This window comes from Zosterops lateralis (genome assembly GCF_965231275.1).
Source record: "Zosterops lateralis genome assembly, chromosome: 2".
In the NCBI taxonomy this organism is placed as follows: Eukaryota; Metazoa; Chordata; class Aves; order Passeriformes; family Zosteropidae; genus Zosterops; species Zosterops lateralis.
In genome coordinates this window covers 102,064,711-102,085,410 of record NC_139763.1, presented here as the reverse complement: position 1 = coordinate 102,085,410, position 20,700 = coordinate 102,064,711, and the positions used below count along the sequence as shown (strand labels likewise).

The 20,700-nt window shown below is 39.1% G+C and overlaps 1 protein-coding gene across 6 annotated transcripts in view; it reads right to left on the bottom strand.

Annotated features, from left to right (window-relative positions):
- The window catches only part of SYNJ1 (synaptojanin 1), a 51,796-nt gene that overhangs the window by 15,570 nt on the left and 15,526 nt on the right, over nt 1-20,700 (bottom strand). For 5 of the 6 annotated variants that reach the window (XM_083885047.1, XM_083885042.1, XM_083885044.1 and 2 more), the window contains exons 10-24: nt 19,142-19,223; nt 17,831-17,983; nt 14,632-14,797; nt 13,378-13,401; nt 10,200-10,391; nt 8,882-8,966; nt 7,724-7,864; nt 7,187-7,379; nt 5,780-5,938; nt 3,810-3,966; nt 3,358-3,475; nt 3,035-3,250; nt 2,325-2,403; nt 1,152-1,314; nt 344-550 (exon numbers count right to left, since the gene is read on the bottom strand). In XM_083885047.1, coding sequence (XP_083741173.1) covers nt 344-550; nt 1,152-1,314; nt 2,325-2,403; nt 3,035-3,250; nt 3,358-3,475; nt 3,810-3,966; nt 5,780-5,938; nt 7,187-7,379; nt 7,724-7,864; nt 8,882-8,966; nt 10,200-10,391; nt 13,378-13,401; nt 14,632-14,797; nt 17,831-17,983; nt 19,142-19,223 — 2,135 coding nt within the window. The remainder of the gene's footprint in view (nt 1-343; nt 551-1,151; nt 1,315-2,324; nt 2,404-3,034; nt 3,251-3,357; nt 3,476-3,809; nt 3,967-5,779; nt 5,939-7,186; nt 7,380-7,723; nt 7,865-8,881; nt 8,967-10,199; nt 10,392-13,377; nt 13,402-14,631; nt 14,798-17,830; nt 17,984-19,141; nt 19,224-20,700) is intronic. The other variant, XM_083885043.1, reaches the window with a different exon arrangement.

Sequence of the window (20,700 nt, the reverse complement as noted above, 5' to 3'; positions counted from 1 at the left end):
CCTGTGAATTAAGTTCTCTGGAAGAAATGCTATGAAGGGAATTCTCAAGGCATTTGAGCAGTTAAAATAAACTCAATTAGAGGCCATTCCAAACACCATCATTGTGTTCACATGTTCACTTCATTATTTAAGAAAAGGCTTTGTTTAAACGGAAGCTTTCATATTGTGCTCCCAGTTTACAAATGCGCTGATTACAATATATATCTTGGAGCCGACAGGAGTAGGGATTGCCAGGGGCTGTACTCCCAGAGTATGACTGGGATGAACCAGGATTCTACAGACACACTGCAATAGAACTTGGGTGTGGTCAGTTCTTGAGGCAGTGGAGCCATGCAATACACACCGTGTGTGGACACAGGCGGTCCAGGAGCTTTTCCTGGGGCTCGGCTGGGTCTCGCTGGGAGCGTGGGTCCATCCGACAGCGTCGGGGACTGGCAGGGGCTGGAGCGTGGGGAAGAGCTCGGGGAGGTTCCGAGCCCTGAGCTTGATGTTGGCTGTAGGTGTTGAGGAAGGATTTCTTCTACTTCAGCACTGTAGTCATCGATGTCTCCTAAAAAACAAGCCCCAGAGAAGAAAAGCACATAAAAACTGATTCTGGACATGGTATTTTATGCAAATTCCAAAGTTCCAAGGAAGTAGCTCAGCAACAACAAAAGGATGATCCTTGCATCCCAAAATGACACATGGTATTCAAACCACCTAAAAATACTTCAACTGCATAATATATATCATAGATCTTTATTAGAGGTAATTATAACAGTGTGGCAGCTGTGAAGTTGATTAATCTAAGAAACAATTAGCTTTACAGGTTATTCCCTTGGTTTGCAATACAGCAAGCTTCACTCGTTCTTCAGAGACTGGGCAAGGGATTTCAAGGTATCTGTTATTTGTAATAACATCTGCTTGCAAAAGGTGGAATGGTGTTTAAAAAAAAGGCTCAACATGGATGTGCTTTTGAAGAGTAAACTGTCAATTTAGAATATACATAAATGTAGATGAGAGTGAAGCAGATTGTTGAGATACTGTTGGAAATAATGTGATTTCTTATCTGTTTCAGATGGGCATAAACTTGTTATGTATGTGCATTAAATTAACCACATTATTTAGGACTGTAAGCATTTCAAAATAAGGAATGTCTTATCTCAACAAACCTTCCATATCATAGTCTGCAGTAACCTCAGCATCTTCACAAAGCAAAGTGGAGCTTGTTGATGAAGGCAGCCCAATATTAATCTTCTCTAGATTCATTTCATCTTCCAAACTTCTGATCCAATCGGGATTTTTCAAGTTGATGTTTATAATCCTTCCTTGTAGCTGAATTGCCAAAAAAAGGTATGCACAAAACAGAAGTCGTTAAGAGTGGGAATATTAAAGCTCAGCATTCTAGATTTAAAAAGAAAAAAATAATCCCTGAAAATATCACAAATAAGGTTATCAGAATTTCTGCACCTAAAGAAAAATAATTCTGATTTTCACTTAATTTTGATAATAACTACATTTATGTAATTTAAACTATTTATTACAACCATTAAATTGGTTTTTTTGGTAGAAAAACTAGCAACTCATCTCCTATGGTTCTCCTTTTCAGTTATCAGGAAGCTTCTGGTTTCTTTACTCTGACAGAAATGCTATTATTTATAAAGAAAAGCAGACGAGCTTATAAACTACATGAATAAAGTCATTTTTAGAGGCTGGTACAGAGCAGGTCTTCATTCTGCAAACTGACATTCTACTCAGGGTCCCTTTCCTGTCTGAACTGTCAGTGACATCTCAGTAGATGCAAGGATCCATCTGTAAACATAACATATTCTAAGTCTTAACAGCCACAGACTAGTAAAAATTTGAATGTCAGAAGTTAAATTTTCACAGATTAAATACTGATTCCATGGAAGTCAATGCAAGTTGAAATTTTGACATTTTTTAGAGTTTGCAGTACAGAAGTGCTAAATGTTTAATAACTGCAGGCTATAAAGATTTTAAACTGGTTCATTCAAGAAACTAAACTCTGCTTTTTAAATCATAAAATCCCCCAAACCCCTCATTTGATGAGCATGTTCCTCAGTAGGAGATCTTCAATTCTCTAACAATACTCCTCCTAAAAATAAATTAAGTTTGATACTTCTTTTATATGGCTTTAGAAACTCAACACACTGGTATGTGGCTATCAAAATGAAAAAAAAAAAGGAGGATGCAACAGTCTAGTAGGGAACAGAAAAAACTTCTAAGAATCAAAGAAAAACAAAAAATCCAACCCACTCAAGAACACTTAAAAATGCTGGATTTTTTTCTCTTGCTACATGAAGGTTTCGTCATTTTTACATTACCTCAATGCCATTCAAATTCATAACATTCAGAGCAGAGCTTCCTTCCAAAAATGTTACCCACATCTTGTCTTCCACAAACCTGCAAAGTTCATTGGAAATAATAACCAGCAAAATTCCACAACACTTAACAGTACAATTGCCAGCCTACTGAAAATGCAACATTCTCATTTTCAGTTCATTTAAAACTACTAACTTAATTCTAGAATACAAAATTTGTGTAAAATTCTCAAAAATAAAGAGTATCTGGAAAAATCTGAAAACTGAGACATATACAGGTATTTAAAATTAATTCTAAAGATGCTTAAGTTGAAATTTGAATGTTAAAAATTAAACAGATCATAACAGAAAAGCTAGCTAAGGAAATTTTTTTTTCAGGAAATTGGTGGGAACAATGAAGATAAATTTTGGGCTTGCTCCAGCAGTTTCAAGTCCAGATAGGACAAAGTGGGAATGGCTTCCCTCTGCCAGAAGGTAAGATTGGATACTGGGAAGAAATTCTTTCCTGTAAGGGTGCTGAGGCCCTGGCACAGGCTGCCCAGAGAAGCTGCAGCTGCCCCTGGATCCCTGGGAAGAGTCCTAGGCCAGGTCAGAGCAACCTGGGATAGCAGAAGGTGTCCCCATGGCAGCAAGTGGGATTGGATGATCCCTTTCAACCCAAACAATTCCACGATTCCATAAGCAGAAATTAAAAGCAAGGAGGTTTTTTTTACCTTATAAGTATAACTTCACCATAGCCTGCAAATTTTTGAAGAAGATCATCAATCAAGTTATCATCAAAATAGTTTTCTTCTGCTGAAGAACCTCTGATGGAGACCATCACAGTACCATCGGGTGGTCCTTGCGTTGCAATCACCTCCTTATACACTTTTTGTCTCTCTTCTGCTTCAATTTCAAATATGTCAATGTCAATCAGTGCAACCACAGGCCTTTGAAAAAACACACAAGAAAATGCTGTCAGCAGAGTATCTAAGCAACAAAATACGGAGCATGAGTATTAAATCTTAGGAAGTAATGTATAAAATTAAAATGGAACCTATGATCAGATGTTTTCAGCTCTGCTCTTCCATAGTGCAACAAAGTGCCAGGATTCCATGTATAAGGGACATTACTGTCACTGTGAAAACTTGCATTCAGGAGATCCAGGTCTTCAGCTACAATCAGCAATGAAAACAAAAGAGGAAACATATAGTGATTGCAAGGATGTGCTATTTATAAAAAGAATAAACATAGGAAGTAAATCCAAATGTCTTACAAAAATGCCCCCCCTCAAAGTTCCTTTTCCACTCCTCAAATGTCAGTAACTGGGATCGGATTCATGGCCCTCTCTTCAGCATCACTGTGTTTACTGAAGGTCTGTTACAAGTGTTCTGTCTCCTACCAAGCCAGGAACAGGAGCTCAGCATCACTAGCATGGGGAACATCACTGAACGGATCCTGTAAGTCACTTAAAGAATATTTTGAACAACTGAAGGGAAACCCTCATACCTGATCGGTCAAATGGCCATTTTCTTCTCCTCCAAAGGATCCGATCTGTCCATGCCGGTGTGCGACACTTTTCGCTGGTGTCATAGTCATCAGAGAACAGATCATATTTGTAGGTAGGGGCAAAATTGATTTTCCCTTCCAGAAATCCCCTAAAAATCTGTAAAAAAAGAGGACAGAAACAGATGGGAAACAGTGTGAAACTAATCAGAATTCTCTATTCTAACACTGACAACCTCTATAAACATCTCAAAATAAAATAAAAACCCCTGTTATTTGTTAAAATGGATTCCTCTCCACATTTTGTCTGCTGAAAACATTTGACACTATGACTAAACAGTGACCCAGACAATCATCAATGAGAAGTATGCCAGCAGTCATATCTTAAAGCCCACGCTTACGAACAACCCTACTGTTGCTCCAATGTCATTACCAACTGCAGGTCACCCAGAACACTGATGGTGTACCACAGCATCTTAATCTGGTGCTTAGTTGTTCCTGTGTCAGCAAAAGTTGGGAATTAAGGCTTACATCTTATCTATCTGAACATGCCAAATGTTCTCACAAATTCACAGACTCACAGACTGGTTTGGGTTGGAGGGGACCCTAAAAACCATCCAGTTCCAACCCCTTGCCATGGGCAAGGATGCTGTTCACTAGACCAGGTTGCCATTCAGCCTGTCTTGAACACTTCCAGGGAAAAGCCGACACAAGATGCCCCCTCAAATAAGTGGGATTTAAAAAAAAAACAAATTAAAAAAGGAAAAATTAGAGTCCTTAATACAGTCAATGTATTCAAATGAGCTTTTCTCTCATTAAGTGTTTAAACTGGACACAAGCTAAAACCCTTTAGCTAAGTCAGCTCCATTCTTGAGTTCAACCTTTTGTGGGTATCTTTCCTTCACTTTGGAGATCTGTAAAATAGAAATCTAGCTTGGATCTTACAATCAAATCTGCATCAAGTGATAGGCTGACCTGCTTTTCTTGTTGGAAATACAATTTGAAATCCAGTCAATTTAAAAGTCAATGTCAGAAGATCAATGTCAGAATGCTAGAAGTTCCACAACTTCTGAGACAATTAATTTGCTTGGCTTCAGTAATTATTTTCTAACCTACTTTTATGGAGCAAGTTTCTATGTAAACACCTTTCCTGAACAGCAGGTACAGAAGTGAACCTGCACAGCCATAGAGCTCCCCCAAGGACACGGCTCTGGTACCCAGCCAGCAGCTTCTGAACCATGGAATAGCACCCCAACAGTGCAATGCTTCTCCTGCTCCCCAGCCAGGAGCCCTTTTCATATTCTGGCAGTTTCCATAGGTTTCTCCAGCTTTTTAACTGCTGGAGGTGTCTCCAAAACCTCTACACATCATATTTTGATCTATTTAACAGACAATCAATGCTGCCTGCCCATGTGAACGTACATCTTGCTTTCTCTAGGAAACAGCTTTTAAAAAAAATAAAGAGAGTAAAAATATCCAGTGTTTTGTCTTCTGCTCTGGTGCACAAGATACCAGCACAAATGGAAGGGAGCTCTAAATCAGCAAAAGCACTGCTTGTGATCCAAGTGCTGGCGAGCAGACAGAACCAACAATAGAGGACTGTCTCTCTTTTAACCATATCCAGCCTTCCCATGCAGAGCTGCAAAGAGAGAACAAGAAACCCTACAAATCTAAAAAAATGTAGCTTTCTTCAGACTTTGTTATTCTGTGTCTTCTTTGCATATAAAAAAAGCTACTATTTGGATTACTCCTTTTCCCAGCAGTAACAGCATTAAGCCTATTACAATTTTACTAAAGAGTAACATCACCAAACATTACAAATATTCTTTTTAAATAATTACACCTGACAAAAAGAAAAATATTAGAATTAGAAAACTCCATGCTGAGCATACAGATTTACAGGAGCATCATATAATTGCTAAAAGCAGTAAAAAACCCAAAGTATTCTCAAGTATGGTAATGTTTGAACACACCTGTCCAGAGTTTTTTTGATTGATAAGCTGGTCTCCTGCTATGAGGGGATCCCAGTTCTGTTGTCGTATTAGGTCCTTCACCTCCTCATTGGGCAAATCTATTCGATAATTGAAGTCTCCACACCAAAAAATATAGTCATGGGAAAAGAGCATCCTTCCCTGTAAAACAGCAGCACACACTGGAGTTAAAAACAACTGAGTGACAAATTTACTACTTCTAGGTTCAGAAATTCAGTTTTTAGCTGTGAAATATGTATAATTTCTGGGTGATGAAGGCAACTGAAATACATCCTAGTATTTAGTGTCCGTATGTGTAGGACAGCACGATCAACAGTATGGTGTTTACATATGGAACACAAGAGAAGTATCATTTCCCATGGAGTTTCCATTTCTAAAACACGAATCAACTGAATTGGATTCTAAAATTCTTCACCTTCCTACTCCTGTTTTAGAAGTCTGCTCAAAGGCAACGGCTGCTACCTGTGTCAGAGGAGAACAAAACACCTCCCTGGCACTTTGTGGCACAGTCTCCTGGCAAACTGCAAATCCAGAGCTTTATCATTCAGACTAAAATGAAGACTTTTCAGTTACATCTGATTTTCATCACTAGAGAAAGACATTAGTTATATTAGTTATAGAGGGCTTTATTAGTTTAAACAAGGCCCAGAGTTTAGAGTGAGAACTTTTACTTCCCCCTTTGTTTTGATTTTTCCACTTCCCCTAAGTAAAACCAAGCAGATACACTGGCAGATTGAAATTGCAGCATTCAGTAAACTGCTGGATACAGCACTTGCTAGGAGAACTGAAACATGACAGTGGGGACAAATTTAGAAAATAAAAATCCCCTGTAAAATAAGATGTAAGACTCCTGCACAATGTCACAGAAATTAACAAATTACAGTTTCATGACAAAATTTAAAACAGCTTTAAGTCTCAAGGAAGCATTTTGTTGCACTGATAATGTTTTCAACTTGGTGTTTGATAATGAGAACATGGTGTTTGTTTATGAGAACGTGGCATCATCCCTGTGTACTGAGAACAGTGCTGTTTCCCAGTGATTCTTTTCTCATAGGTGGTTGGTCTCCTGTGCCTACAAAAGTTTGACTGCATGTCAGGGATCTTTAAGGTCTCTTTCCTAAGCTAAGTTCATGATTCTGAGTGCAAGTGAACTCAGGTTTCATCATCTCCATCATTGCATTGGCAAGGTCTATTCTGTCTGCAGCCTTGTATTTTAATAAATACTGTGGGAACTCCGTTCCCTCTGAGATCTCTAATCCAAGGAAACCTGACTTCCAGAGGAAACTGGGGAGGGGGAAAAATGCAAATGGAGTTTGGGATGACACTTGGATGCTGGAGCTCCAAGGGTTTCACTTTTCATTTGTTATGGAATTTGAACACCATGCTTACCATCGGAAAGCCAAGCTTGCGAGATATTTCTACAAAGTCTTCGTTTCTCTCCTTGACTTGGGATTGCCCTGCAGCAAAATGACTGCACACAAAGCAAAGGCTGGAGGTGTGGAACAGCATCCGGATGGCCACTGCACCTTTGTTCCCAGTGGCTCCTCCCATGCCAGTCTTTACAGTATCAACAGCAACATCCCTGAAATAGTGAAACAGCTATTAAACCTTCTAGGAACCTGGCACAGATGGCTCTGAGCATGACATAGGGCTGGGAGGGACACATTGTTCTTGCAGCCACAGGGTTAGTTTTTAAAAGTTCCAACAGCCACTGAGCAGTAACAAGATAAAATGTCAGCTTTTCAAGCTCTCTGGGCGACCAGCGAGGCATTTAAAAACTAAGATAAAAGAACTTAAACAACTTCTTCACCAGAAGGTAGAACAGCTCTTTCAGAGCCCCACATGGCTCTGAGGAGGTTTGGGTGTTATCTTCCAACACAAGGCAAGCTGAAGTGACCCAAGCTGCAGCCAGTTGTACTCACTAACCTGATAAAGGGAGCGTGCTGGGGCCTGATGAACACGAAGAGGCAGACACCCACCAGCTGCTCTGAAGCCAGCAGCACGTACTTGTAATCTCTGGAGATGGTCTTCTGCAGCTCAGCAGCCCAGAGCTTCTGATTCGTGGTGCTGGCAGTGAGATTAAAAACACCAGGTTGAAATAAACCAAACTGAGCAGGTTTCTAGATGGTGATTGAGCTGACTAAGCTACATCTAAGAACCTCAAGTAAACCTTGAGGCAGTAAATCAAAGCCAAGTTGGGAATGGTGCTCAAATGTCTCCCAGCAGAGTCGCAGGCTCCAGAATGTCATGACATCATTGTTTCAAATTCAGCCTCTACAAATGCTGCCTCAACTTTTCCCAACACCACAGACAACTTTAGGAGCCATGGCTATTTTGCTGTCTTTACAAGCCTAGACTAGAGGAGGAAACCTAAGAATTGTTTTAGAGAGTTACTTCCTAGCTCAGTGAATATTGGAAAACGGGTGTCCATAGTCTTAGATCAAGAAGAAACATCCTCAGAGACTTAACAGACTATTGTTTTCAGAGTCAGCACTGGATAGGAATGAAAAATGCCAGGCCTGGAAACAGCATTAACTACACATAGGGTGAAATTAGGGGATGACAAGCTGACACTTGGTACCCAAAAGACAAAAATCTGCACAAAGGCTACAGCATTATAGGCTTTAGGTGCTCTTCCCAATGAGTTAAACCTCCCCTAACACCAGGAAACATGTAAAGCAGGCAGAGAAAACAACGGACAAAGGGAATGTGGTCCTAGGACCGAACACACATACATCACTGGTATCACCTACCACTGGCAAAAATGTATTTCCATAACCCAGTCTGTTAGGAGTGAAAAATCTCAACTCCACAGTAATATAACCACGCAATACATGGAATGGCAGTGAAAACTAACAGTATGGAGGGAAGCCTGCCTTTATACAGATCACAACCTGTTAGATAATGGCATTCCAACAACACATTCTTTTGGAACGATTTTCTCAGGTTTGGCTGTTCCCAGCAATACAAGACACACAACTGAAGAACACTGCAAGCATTGGCGAAACCAAAATTTTAAATAACGTATGGCTTGAAAAAAGTGATTATCAGCCAAACGAGAACTGTGAGGATTGGATCACGCACCTGGCGTTCACAATGTTTCCTGCATTTAACTCCACCATTTCTTCAAATCCAATGGCAAATATGTCCACAGGTTTGCTTTTGCGATCTGGAGGTAAATAGGGAAAAAGTTATTTCTTTTTTTAAATTAACTTAAGCACCAAGAGCTCATATATATATATATATAAATTTTAAGAAAGAAATTCCTTACTTGGAAAGAAATTCTTCTCTGAGAGAGTGGTGAGGCCCTGGCACAGGGTGCCAGAGAAGCTGTGGCTGCCCCTGGATCCCTGGAAGTGTCCAAGGCCAGGCTGGACAGGGCTTGAAGCAGCCTGGAATAGTGGAAGGCATCCCTGACCATGGCAGGGGGTGGAACTGGATCTTTACAGTCCCTTCCTACAGAGTTCTACACTTCTGTGATACCTGTTTCAATGTTTGTGATCTACTTAGAAAAATCAGAGTGTTGAGGGTTAGATTTGGGTTTTTTTCTTACAGAATTTTTCCTGTTAATTACCAGGAAACTAACTACTGAGGACTTATGGGTGCTTGAGGAAAACAATGAAGTGGCCAAAGGAGATGCAGCGCTGTGCTACACACTTTCTTTTTTTTTTTTTTTGGTCTCTGGGAGCTTTCTCTCAGAGGGGAAAAGATACCTCGAGGTTTGGAGGCAGGTAAAGGACCAGGGCGGGAGCAGCTATGCTCTCTTGCTCTCGCCATCAGAGAGAGGACAGCCAGGCTGTTGCTTGCTGCAGGAGGAGTTCCGGTCACCACTAAGTCCAGTCCTGGGAAATCTACCACCATCTGCCTGTGTGCCCAGGAATTCTGAGCTCCCCTCCCCCTGCCCTGCTGGAGCTGGGCCAGCCCTGCCCTGCTGCAGCTTCATGGGCACTGCTTTGAGGCTTTTTGCTACACTGTGGCCCTTCAGTGCCCTGCCCTGCCGGGACATCCCTGCTGTTCCAGCTACCACCGGTGGAGCTTCTGGTATATCTCATCCACCAGTGTGGGATATTCCACTGTTCCAGCTTGGTGCTCTTAGACTCCTGCAGGGGCACTGAGATCAGACTGCCCTGGGCTTTGTGAAGCAAAGCCCCTCAGGGTCCTTGGTTCTGTTTATTATTAATGCTGCAGTTGTTGTTTGTTTGCCTTGTTATGCATACTGGTAGAGAACTGTTACTCCTATCCCCATATTTTGCTGAAGAGCCCACTTAATTTTCTAAATTATAATAATTCGGGGGGAGAGTGTTTGAATTCTCCATTCCAAGGGAGGCCCTGCTCCTCCCTAGCAGACATCTGTCTTTCAAACCAAGACACAGAGTTTTCAAGAAAAGAACACAAATCCTACCTTGGAATTCATGGATCCCAGCTAACTTTGGTGCATCCAGAAGCCAGTCAGTTAGGGTTTGATTTCTGAAGGCAATACTTCGAAACTGCTTTCCCCCATTGACGTTCCACGTCCCAACGCAGACTCGGATTTTTTTCGGTTTTGCATACTTATAGAAGTTCTCACACATGCTCTTCAGTACTTTTACTGATGCTGGAAAAACATTTGAAAAGACATTACTTTTACAGTGAATGTATCAGAAGACTTGGCTGTGAGATCTTTCCAATGTACGTGCACAAGATTAAACTCTGAAAGCAAGAGGAATGCAGCTTTCCCAGGGGAAAGTACCCTCAGACACACATTACTTGTGTGGGTAAGATACTGACTGAAAAACAGCAGCAATTTGTTCAAAATTATATAGAGAAAAATCATACAAGAAGGAAACAATTTCCATGTTTTATAAATATCTGCTGTTCTTTTATCTCATACGTGACTCTCTAAGGAAACCATCATTTTTTGTACATATCAACAAGGATATCTATCTCATTTTCACAGATTAAATTTATGAAATCAAATCTCTGTTACAGAACCAATGTGCAGATATATTAATTTCCGGAAGTGTAAAAGTTGCTGATAAACTACAAGTACTAAAATAGAGAAGGTACATTATTTCACCATATCAGAGTATGTCTATTTAAGCCACAAGTCTGAATTATTTTTAGGTCAGCTGAATTCCTAAAGAGCTGCTTTAGTGAGGACAGTGGGCTGGGATTCAAAATAATTAAACTCATTTTTCTGTCCCATCAGCCTTCCCTGTGCCTTGTTTTCATCTGCCAGATGAAGAGAGAGGAATGACCCATATCTAAAGGACATTGTGAGAAACACAGGAAGAAAAAAGCTGATTCAATGGTCAGGTACTTTACCTAAGTTAAATTAGTTTACCTATTTTGAATGTTCTCATGGTTATCAGACTCCAAAAGAACAATATAAACAATATTAGATGGAATTCTTCCCTTCACTTGTTACTGTCTTGAAAAATAGTCAGTTACTGGGAACAGTACTTTCACTTAAATTCCCCAAATAAGATGATTACTGAGCTGCTGCTGTCTTTTCAGTTATTAAGTTTGTCATCTTGGCTACCTGGTTAAAACAAAAACAGGTATTCTCTATCCCTATTGGGTTTGAAAAAAAATGGAAGCAAGAGAAGAAAATATATTGTGTTTGTTGTCTGTGAATGTTTTCCCTGCTGAACAAATCACACATCCATAAATGGCCCAACCACATAGAAAAGACAATGAACTGGTTGGTGTCTCCTTGGGGTGCTCCAAGCAGATCATGCTTTTCTCATCAAAATCCAGGGAAATGAAGTCTAGAAAACAGCAGTGAGCCAATGGTATACTTGAGCCCTCCAGGTGAGAGTCAAATACTGGGTCTGCTTCTGACCCACATCTCAGGTGATTCCAGGCAGGAAGACCAGCACATGCCCAAAAGGCCACAGGAGCTACCTCAGCATGTGGCCAATGAAGGGAAATAATCCCAGGAATGCTGCAGCCACAACACATCCAAAACCACAAATCATCCAAAGGGTTGGCTGAACCCCAGGAACCCAAACCAGCATTGTAGGCAGCTGTGCAGACCTGCAGATATGAGCCTCTGCAGCACTGAGTTTAAGAGCAGAGTTTGGATGTTTCTCATCTCAGGTTCCATCTTTTTCTTTTGAAAATGTACTGGATTTCAGCTTCATTTTAGTTACTCCAAGTCATTCTGTTGCTACTGAGCAGCTTTTAAGAAAAATGCAAAATTTCATTATTGCCTATTTAACTCCTGATATTATGAGAACCGATTGTGAAAAGCCTTACAGGTTAGACTCTCACTTTAGAAGTGAACTGACAAGCTCATTACAAACAAAAAATTTCTATGTTTAAACTAGCAGTCTTCTTAAATTGTAGAATGACTCCTTATAAATTTGAGTAATTAAAAATTTCTACTGCTTTCCAAAATACTGAGTGAACCAAGTGTTTTTCAGAGCTCCTGAGACTGATTTTCCTACATATTTCTAGTTATTTATCTCTTCAGCAAAACTGTGCCTCACTCTACAACATCAGAAATCTCATCAGATACATTTTTTGTTATTTGCAGCAAAAATACTTTGACTGCTGCTCTTACTAGGCAAATAGAAATTTGGAAATCAGTTCTACAAAGGGAATGTTAATTTAAAATTCTGTTTGGACTATTCTGTGCAACTGAATGGAACTGCTGGAACTTGATGGAACTGTTTTACTGCAACCAAACTCCTGTAGGAATATTTCAATATATGCAATTCATTCCCAGGTGAAACCCTGAAATGCTAAAAACCAGTTGATTCATAACTCTTACAAAAAATAGGCATTCTAATAAATAATAAAAATTAGACATAAATAATAATAACAACAACAATAATTTATGCATATATAAAAATCATTGTCTCTTCTTTCAGAGTTTTAAGATATAAGGTAATACCATCAAGTGAGAGTGTGACAGATCATTCCAATAAGCACTTGATTACACTGACAAAATGCCAGTGGATCACTTAATTTCAGGCATACATTACTTGTGACTCACATTTTACTCTTTAGATACTAAGAGTTAAGTAGGTAAAGTAAAACACACATAGGAAAGGCAAAATTGGCAAATGTAAAGGCCACTTGAATTTGCTCAACACACAGTAAAATCTGAAGAGCATTAGGAGTATTTTATTTTAAATAATAGTTTCTGGGAACAAGAACATGAAGTGCTGCACAGCTGATAAGTTTCCTGCATGAGCGCAAGCATGTTAAGCCTTCTAGCAAAAACAAGATAAAATTACAAATTGTAGTGAAGAATTTCACCTCTTATCCTAAACAAAACAAAAATATAGAAGCCTCCAAATCAGATAAAAAGGAAAACTCCTTTACAGCCAGAGCATGTGCAAAAATAAACCCCTGCAAATTGGTTACCTCATTTCCTAACTTGCACCCAAGCTCAACTGCAACATTTTTCACCTCTTATATTCTCACTTTTCTTGGATTAAAGGATGTTAGGGCACAGGGATGCCAGATCCAAACACCACCAGGAAAATGTGAGCCCATAGCTAAATATTACACAAACAGACACAAAAAAGCCAGAAGACAACAATAGCTGGTCAGGTATTCACAGCTTATTTTACTCTACTATACTATACCTGATTGTAATGATTGCTCTGAAACTACGGATGCAGTAAGAGGGAAACAAGAAAAGATTAGTCAAATAAGTCATTGGTTTTTAGGATTTTCCAGCAATGTGTGAGGAAACATGCTGTTAATACACGATTTATTACACATAACCATTTGCATCAGTTAAAGCACATGTTTTATGCTGCAAAATCTACCAAGTTTCACAATGGGATTAGTAAATTTTCTTTTCCTCCTCTATTAATAACAGATTCACACATGTTGAAGTACCCCACTGCTTAACTTTCCACCTAGCAGAGAATGCAGAGAGATTTCAGAGAAGAGGGATTAATGCTCCTCAGCTGTCAGGAGCTGCAAATACAAAAAAACCAGCTTGCATTCCCAGAAAAAGTGGGAAGAAATGAAAACAAATTTTAACTAATTTTGAGGTAAGGCTGATTTAGCAGGTCTTGGATGTAAGAAAAATCACAATTATGTGAAACCTTGTGCTAAACAAATGGGACAAAACCACTCCCTTGGATTCCGTATCGGATCAAGATTTGGACCCCTGAGATGAAGACTACAACTGGGCAACAATTTACTTCTTGAGCCAGAGATTTTCACTGAAGCTTTGACATATTTTTCCTCATTCAAGGTTAAGATGTGTCCAGCAGAAGGAAAAAAAAAATGACACGGAAAATTTAAGAATGTTATTAATCCCTAAAAACTGCAGTAACCCAGAACATTATTACCTGGGATCTTGGAAAGAAGGCTCAAATTTAAGCTCCTTCTTTGCCCAAATTTGAGCTCCTATATTTTTGATGTCCCAAGGGAGGACTGAACACAGCCCCATGACTGACCAGACCTGCAGAAGATGGGATTGAATGCAGTCCTGGGGACCACACAGGCTACACCTCTTTGGGGATGCAGGATGCTGGTTCAGCACCCTGTTCTCACGAGGGGAACCACCTTCCTGGTAACCAAACCCCCAAGACTCAGTGGCTGCTCTGCACAAGCAGAGTTTATTATAGAAATCTCTCTGGTTTTGATGTAGAACTTCACCCACAAATCATAAACAGGTAAAGCAATTTCTGCAGCACATTACTTTGGCACTATTAGTAAAGCAGAAGTAATTTCCATTTTTTAGTAAGCCCAGAGAACACAAAATAGCATTTATACTTTCCAACAGTGCTTTGAAAACAAACTCTACACTTTTGAAAACAAACTCTACACAGCTTTCTTACACCAAATAGTTATCAGAGATTAAAATCCTGAAAGACACATACCGCGTAAACTGCTGGTGGTTAAGAGAGCCCGTGCTTTATCTGCTAAATCACTATTTAGGGTATTTCCCAATAACAAAACATCAATGGCCTCCTGCTTGGAGCTATCAAAAAAGTTATTTTGGATCGTTCTGGTCACAGAACGAGCACCATCCTTCAGCTTTCCAGCCTGTTAGGGAGGAACATGTATAAAATATTTTACGTCGGACACTGCTCACAATACATTGGCAATATTCAGTAGATATATACGTAAACAGTGTTAATGATTTTAAGGGCTAAGGCAATTTTCTCCTTTAAGTATTAAATCAAGTTGTCTGAGCCTACTGAGCTACATATGTTTTACCCCCCACCCCCAAATGCTAAAAAAAACACAGTAATACCTACAAGGCATATCTAACAAGCAGATCTAAATTAAACTAAATAATGTTTAGCTTATATAATACTGCAGGGAGGAGAATTTTTTTTCCCCTATACTCTAAGTCTTTACAAATTAATTTGATATAGTGCCATGTTTAGACCATGACAGGGATTTTGGGCTTTTCCCCAAATAGTGAGAGATGAGCAAGCACTCGAATCCAAACACTGTGATACATGAATGTATATGTTTATGCACTTAGGAGTTAAGAATTTGCATTCTGGAATATCCATGTTAAAAAGAGAGAAAGCTTCGACTTAAGAGCCCCCTATATTTGTTGAAATAACATGCAAGTCTCATGCAGCATCCCAGAAGGAACACAGACACTAATCCATGGCTACAGACACACCCAGACAGTCTCTGCACACTCTGGCCTGACTGAACTGCAGTCCAGAGGAACAGTGCCCAAGCACCTGGGCTAAACAAGGGTCTCCAGAAAAATGTGCTGCTGATGCAGATGTACCCAAGGGTCACACATACCTAAAGGATAACGTAAATAACACATAATGCAGTCTGGTACTCAATTCCAAACCCGGCAGTGTTGATTTTGGCACACAAAAACACCTTTCTGATTACACATGTTGTTGCATGTGCTTTGCCTGTGAGGTGTCTGTGAACATACACTGCTGCAGGTCCATGAAATACAGACTGTGATCCACCAGGAATGCTGCAAGGGATTGTGTCATAAAAAAAATACTCCCAAGTTTACACCTTGCATTGTCCATGAAAGCCTCTTAAATGCATGTGGAAGGAAAGAAGGCAAAAGCTTAAAAAACAACTCTAGGATTTAGTTCTATGAATTGTACTGGACAGTGAGACAGAAGCTACTCTTTTGGCAAGGCTAAGTGACTTTGGCAGACAATAGGGATGAACTGTAGGGAGCACTTATTGCAAGAGGATTTTGATAGGATGCACCCCCTGGCAAACAACGTTCAACTGATGGTCCAAAAAACCACACTCACCATTCACATATCAGGCAATTAATTGAAAGGAACCCCAAGAAAGCAAAAGAAAGAGCAGGTAAGGAGTTAGATGTAACAAGTATTACAATACTTTAAAAAGAACTGATTTTCATTATAGAAAGGTATATTAACACACTTAAGGTTAAAATAATTTTCTCCTATGTGAAATTTCTATATTTTTACTTCTAAGTATTCTTGGGCTTTAAAGAATCAAACAGACAAGTAGGAAATGAAACAATTTCAGACATCAAACTTTTCTTTTGAGAAATGAGAATGCAACTTAAAAACTACATTTTAAAATATATACTCAGAGTACTCAAAACCATAATGAGTCAGGTTTAATTGAAACAAGAGCAAGTACTGGAAGGCTTTGCAAGCATTAAAGATCTTCTTTCAATAGATGGGACTCGAGTCAGAGATGTCTGATTTGATTTATGAGATGTGATGCTAATTAGAGTTGTCTCAGCACAGGGATCCAGAATTATTCCAAACAGCAGAGCAAATGTACTGTTCTGGTTTAATAGACTGAAACCAGAACAACTACTCTGTGTTTCAAACATTAAAAATGGAAATGTAAATACATTGAATGCATTTTTAAAAGTAAAAAAAAAAAATAAATAGCCAAATGAACTAGATGAAATAGGTAATTATAAATTTAGGAGACGGAAGAAAGAAGCTTGAATGGCAAAGTCAAGACAAGGGGAGACACACAATAAAATCTTACTGCAGTTTTCCTAGCAGTTTAGGTGACTTTTTTGTAAGGAAATAAAACTAAACATCTTGAACCAAATTCCACTCTATAGTAAAATACAAGCAATTCCCAAATGAAGAAGTCTTGTATGCACCAGTCAAGGGGCAGAATAAGCAACAAGTTTATTTGATTCTTTTGTTTTTACGTATTTTGCTGTGATACCTCTTACATGAGCAGAGAAGAACCCTGACATACTGAATGAACAAATGATGGACAATCCAAAACAGTTGTCTATGGGTACATAGGATATAACATGGAATGAGAGTAAGCACATTCTTTACCAGAAAGTTCTTTCTTTAGAGAACTAAGGGCAAAATTTGCTAGGGGGCAACATTTGTCTTGACAGGTATCACCTGGCAAGGGACAGGATCAGGGAAACAAAAAAGCAACATAGTGAGAAAAAAACAAAAGACAGCATTAGAAAATGGGAACAACTCAGGCATCAAGCCAGACAAAACAAGTTGAAGAGAAACATTACACTGTCACAGAGCAGGGAACTGTTCACACAGCGTTAGAAAGCAGGGTAGAAATAAAATTTGGATTCTTTTCAGTAATTGCGAAACTAAAAGGAAAAAGCTGACGAACATACAAACAAAACCCGCCAGGCTACAACTAGATTAGTATGAGCACTATTAAACACTAAAACCACAAGCATGTTTCCCATCAAACATACTTGAAAAGGAGATACAGTGAATGGAACTGAAATAATAGCAGGAGAGGTACAAAGAGGAAAGTACAAATATTCAAAGAAACTAAAGCTGATTTGAATATACATTCTTCTGAACTATGTTCTAAATAAATGGAAGATTTCAGCCTTATCCTTTCATACAGAATGGTGTTATGTACAAGGCAGAAGCATGGCTAGGAAGGGATGTACAGAAACACAACCTGGTTATCAACAGAACCAACCATTTTAAGTTAATTTTTTGGTTGGTTGGATTTTGGTTGGAATTCTTTTAGGATTACAAAGAGCATGTTTTTTAAAGAACAAACATCCCCATTGATATATTAATGGCAGAATTTATTAAAACCCATCCTGAACACCACTAAAGCATTTGAGAAGATGTATTTTACCTTTGCTTTTCCTTCAAGGGCTCCAGTTCCAGCATAAATTTTACTGACAGAATCACCATTCACAGACCACATGGATCGGAAAACTTCCTGAAAGCGAGTAACTAACTGAGGCTTCTCAGCTAATCCTAATACCTCCAGCTGTTTTGTCAGCATCTGTAACAGGTGAAGACAACAATAACAAAAAACCCAACAAATCAAACCAAAAACAAACACCCCCTCTTACCCTTTGAAATACATTTCCTAAAACAGGATGTTTCTTAACATCCTATTTTTCAGCATATATGCATAAAACCCCACAAATCTTGGGTTCATATGTACCATTCTGAGCAAACTGTCAGCATGTTACACTTGAAAGGCTGCATCATACATGTAGTTTAGTACCAACACTTCATTTTTCTTTGAAGATAGGTAGTAATACAGGAAAAATATAATGTAGCTGATTTGTAAATTATTTCATCTTAAAGTTCACCAAACTAAACACAAAGCTATTTTCAAGAGCTTTTAAAAATCTTTAAAACCTTAAGGGGTCTGACAGCAAGAAGCTGCCTCAAATAATAGACACCGAATGGCAAAGGCAAAATTCTGAAGGTTGGGCAGGAATCAACAAAAGATACAAAAGGAAACTTGCAAAACAAAATTAAGAAGAAACATACAAGAAATTTTAGAAATTGGGTGCTTGCTTTTATAATTTTAGGGGGTCATCTAGAGTCCAGTACCTATTATTTAACACAACAGATACTTAAAATAAAGTAAGAATTCATATTTCTCATTTAATAGAATTTTAAAATTAAGTAAGCAGTTCTTCAGGTTTAACCATTTCCCTTCTTATTAATTAGTTTTATGCTTTTAGCTCTCATACTTTAGCTGAAATCATAATTTAATTCTCATTGCTGAAAAATCTGCATACCTGGTTTAGGGGTTTATCAAGGGCGTAGAAAGATATATGCCATATATATACCATAGAAAACTTGTGTCAAAGCAGCAGCCAAGCACTACATATTTCAGAATCAGATATGTCTGTTCTACAACCAGTGCCTTGTAAGTTCTCAAAGAAACTTCTCTTAAGAGGAGCATTTTAACTAAATAAAATTCAGAAAACAGAAGGATAATGATTTTCTTAGGTTTGACTTTACAGCACCCATAGTTTTTCATTTTCAAAGATGCTGAAAGTCTCCTCTCTGGAAGTCAGAGTAACAAACAGCTCACACTAGAAATCCACCTACAAAAAGTTCATTCACCCTTCCTAGGGAAGGTGACACTACTTTTACAGCCTATGTGCCCCAGAAGCAGCAGCTGGATGTGGTTTCCTACCTCCAAGCCAAAGAAGGCCTGCACACTGTTTGTTCTATCCAGACAGTCCAAGCAGTTGGTCCTGACAGTGCCACTCTGGGATCTGTGCCAAGGACAACAGGAGAGGGAAAACAACAGAAGTAACTCATTTAACACACATCTCCTCAACAGAGGCAGGGACAGGGAGATCTGAACCAGAGCAGTAAATCAGGGCATTGTAGTGCAACGTTCCTGCCCCACAAGGACATTTATAAATGTATCAGCAACAGAGGGTGAGCCTCAAGTGCTCACTGAGCACAGCTCAGGCATTTTCGGCAAATAACATTAGTCTTTCTGCTTCAGTTTCTCCCAGTCCTCCTTGCTTGCTTGGTGGAAGTTTTAGGCAACATTAGGTTTCTTTGAAAACTTTCTTTTCAAACAATTCAACTAACACACTTCCAAAAAACCTCAGAAAGAAATAACTTAGTTACAACAAAAATGAAAAAAGTACTGATACAGTTCTTGAATTTTATTTAACTAAAAGTAACTGAATTTGTGATGTAACTAAAGCCAATTCCAACACCTCATTAGTTGCCCATAAAAATGATAAACAAGTCTCTCCCCTTTAGCTCAAGGGATGTTTGAGGCCCTCAAGCTCTCAGAACTGCTCCACTTCCTTTGGGAGAAGCCCAGTAACTCCTGCTAGAAAGGTCTCAAAAGGATCATGTTAAGTAATATCCACGTGCTGCTTGCTCAGCCAGGAGTTCAGAAGTCTAATGACTCTCCCAAGGACACACACTTATCCCCTACTTTCGTCATTCCCACTACACACTTTGTCCAAAGTCAGTATGGTTTCAGCACCTCTACTTAGAGACCTAACCACAAACTGCAGCAAGTTCTGAAGAACTTTCTTCAAGACTTTTTTTTGGGCATTGCTATCTCTGCATTTGATTTGAAACAGAAAGCCTGACATTTCCCAAAGGAGATTGTCCATAAACTCACAAGCATTATAACTGTATCTTTTATTAACACAAGTCTTTGAGCTGTCACAAGCCATAACTTTTTTTTTTTTTTGCTTTCAGTCTGCTGCATTTTGATTTTTGATGGCTTTATTTGAATCCCCCAATAAAAAAACCCCAAAAAAGCCATTTTTAAAGCTTTTTAAATTCCCTCATCATTCTGTAACTCTTTCTCAGGGAGAACCTTACTCAGCACTTTGCTCTGCATTAGTTAAAAGGAGGAAGGGTGTGGAAGGGAGAAGAGAGTTGCCTACTTCTACCCCTGCTTCTCTTTTCCTGCTTCGATAAGCACAGCCTTTGCTCCAGGAATAACTACAGAGGAGAGCAGGAAACATGTATCTTGATCCTGCTTTGAGAGAAAGGAATCTTTCAAATGGGGGATCCAGGCACAGTCAAAAACACTGCCCTGAACATGAACATTTGCAACACAGAGAAAATAGTACGTTCCACCACTGAGGGAAATACTCAGTATGTTACACAGGAAGATGGAAAAATAGTCCATGTGACTGCCTTCTAGAAAGAGGATTGACCATTTTCACAAAATCCTGAGGTCAAAGGCCTGAAATTACTTCTTGCCCCTTG